At 51.1% G+C, this 2,484-nt stretch overlaps 1 protein-coding gene across 1 annotated transcript in view; it reads left to right on the top strand.

The window, feature by feature from the left end:
* Positions 1 to 447: 447 nt before the first annotated feature.
* The window catches only part of ABCA3 (ATP binding cassette subfamily A member 3), a 35,566-nt gene continuing 33,529 nt past the window's right edge, over positions 448 to 2,484 (top strand). The window contains exons 1-2 of the mRNA XM_023728405.1: positions 448 to 501; positions 1,315 to 1,579. Of these exons, the coding sequence (XP_023584173.1) occupies positions 448 to 501; positions 1,315 to 1,579 (319 nt within the window). The remainder of the gene's footprint in view (positions 502 to 1,314; positions 1,580 to 2,484) is intronic.

Below are 2,484 nucleotides of genomic sequence, written 5' to 3'. Positions count from 1 at the left end.
TTCAAATTGCTGACCTTTTTTCTTTTTTTTTAATTGTTGTAGTTTAAGTGAAAGTTTATAATTCAAGTTAGTCTCTCATACAAAAATTTATACATACATTGTTATGTGACCCTAGATGTTCTCTCTCTACTGTGGCAGCACACTCCTCCTTTCCACCGCTGATTCCCCGTGTCCATTCAACCAGCTCCTGACCCTCTCTTGCCTTCTCATCTCACCTCCGGACAGAAGCTGACCGTTTAGTCTCATGTATCTACTTGAGCTAAGAAGCACACTCCTCACGAGTATCATTTTATGTCCCACAGTCCAGTCCAATCTTTGTCTGAAGAGTTGGCCTCAGGAATTCAAACTGCCGACCTTTTGGTTAGCGGCCAAGCGCCTCCTGTCTCCACCGCGCCCCCGATTCTCTGTCTTTGGTCGGCACCTAGAGCTGCGCATCCCCCCAGGAAGATGGCTGTGCTCCGGCAGCTGGCGCTGCTTCTCTGGAAGAACTACACCCTGCAGGTAGGGCGGCCCCGCAGGTAGGGCGGCACAAGGCGTGGGCCAGGAAGGAGCCTGGACCCAGAGATGGGCTCAAGGGAGGGGACTTTGTGGCCCTGTCCCTCCATTTGGCCCTGGATCAATGGCAGTTTTTTTTCATGATTTTATTTTTTAGAACTGGGTTTTTTATTTACAGAAAAAGTGTAGGGAAAGTACAGAGAGTTCCCACGTACCTGCTTCCCCCCACGCCTCACACTGCTGCTCCTTTTGTCGACTGCTCACATTGCTGTGGGGCGTTTGTTACCGTCGAGGAGCCAATATGGATATGTTATTGCCTGAAGCCCCTAGGTTATATTAGGGTTCACTCTTTGTGGTGTTTAGTCCTGTGGGTTTTGACAAATGCATGATGCCCTGTGTCCACCATTACAGTGGCCTACAGAATAGTTTCACTGCCCTGAAGATGCCCTGGGCTCCCCTGCTCATGTCCTCCGCCCCCCAAGCCTCGGGCAGCCACTGATCTTTTTATTATCTCTTTAAAAGCAAGTTGCTGTCGAGTTTATTTCTACTCATGGTGACCCCATGTGTGTCAGAGTAGAACTGTGCCCCATGGGGTTTTCAGTGGCTGATTTTCCAGAAGTAGATCACCAGGACTTTCTTCCAAGGCACCTCTGGGTGGACTTGAACTTCAAAACTTTCGGTTAGCAGCCAAGCAAGTTAACCGTTTGCACCACCCAGGGACTCCACTGTTTCTATAGTTTTGCCTTTTCCAGAATGTCATCCAGTTGGGATCACACAGTACGGACCGGCTTCAATGTGCAGTTTCACCTTCCATTCTAGAAACGGAAGGTCATCGTCACGGTCTTGGAAATCTTTCTGCCGTTGCTTTTCTCTGGGATCCTGATTTGGCTTCGCTTGAAAATCCAGTCAGAAAACGTCCCCAATGCCACCATATACCCCGGCCAGTCCATCCGTGAGCTACCGCTGTTCTTCAACTTCCCTCCTCCAAGAGACACCTGGGAGCTGGCATACATCCCCTCCAGGAGCGACGCCGCGAGGACCGTCACTGAGACGGTGAAGAAGGCTTTAGTGATCAACATGAGAGGTGAGGTGACGGGGTGGGGGGGTGGGCCTGGAAGGCGCGCGTGGAGCTGCGGGGCGGGTCCTCCACTGCCGCCACGTGGAGTCCACTTCCTTTGTGATGACGTCTCTATGGCCGTGGGTTGAGGGGCTTATGTCCTGGTCTCAGAGCCAAGGCTGCTGTCCAGGCTCATCATCTCTCGTGCTGGGTCATCTTGGGTAGGACCCTGGGCTTCTCTGTGTCCCGGTTCCACTTATAAAATGGGGACCAGGAGCCTGGCCACCATCTGTCCCGAGCTGTAAGGGTCAAGTGAAGAATGCATGTTACGATGCTTTATCTGGCTGCAGACCGTGTCTGATTTATCCAGTGGGAACAGTACATCCTGAGGGATAACTGAGGGTCTGCTGCCCTCTAATGACAAGGCCAGAGCATAGTCTGGGCAGAAATGGCCAAGAGCCTTTTCCAGGTTGGGGCTCCAGGAGGACGGCTCTAAAACACAGGCGTCGGAAAGCCTGTGGAAAAGAACGATCTCCATGGGGTCAGGTGGGCAGCAGCAACTCGAAAGGTTAGACAGGAACCCAGGGGGCGGTGAGTTTATGGTCACGGGGTAGGAACACCTCGGAAGAAAAGGGTGAGAATGGTTGTGCAACTCGAAGAATGTAGTCAGTGTTGCTGAATTGTACGTGTAGAAACTGTGGGATTGGGGTATGGTCTGCTGTGTATATTTTCAACAACAACCAAAAAATTAAATTATTTTTTAAAAAAATCAAGCAGTATCAGGAATGAAAAAGGGACCTAACTACAAATAAAGAGGATATTTGAAAGGTGGGGGGGAGGGAAGGAGGGAGGGAGGGTGCAAGGAAGGCAGGCAGACAGGAAAGCAGGCAGGAAGGAAGGCAGGCAGGCAGGAAGGAAGGCAGGAAGGAAGG

This window comes from Trichechus manatus, unplaced genomic scaffold (genome assembly GCF_000243295.1).
Source record: "Trichechus manatus latirostris isolate Lorelei unplaced genomic scaffold, TriManLat1.0 scaffold00024, whole genome shotgun sequence".
NCBI classification, from domain to species: domain Eukaryota; kingdom Metazoa; phylum Chordata; class Mammalia; order Sirenia; family Trichechidae; genus Trichechus; species Trichechus manatus.
The sequence above is the reverse complement of the archived record's forward strand: the minus strand, read 5'-3'. Positions and strand labels throughout refer to the sequence as shown.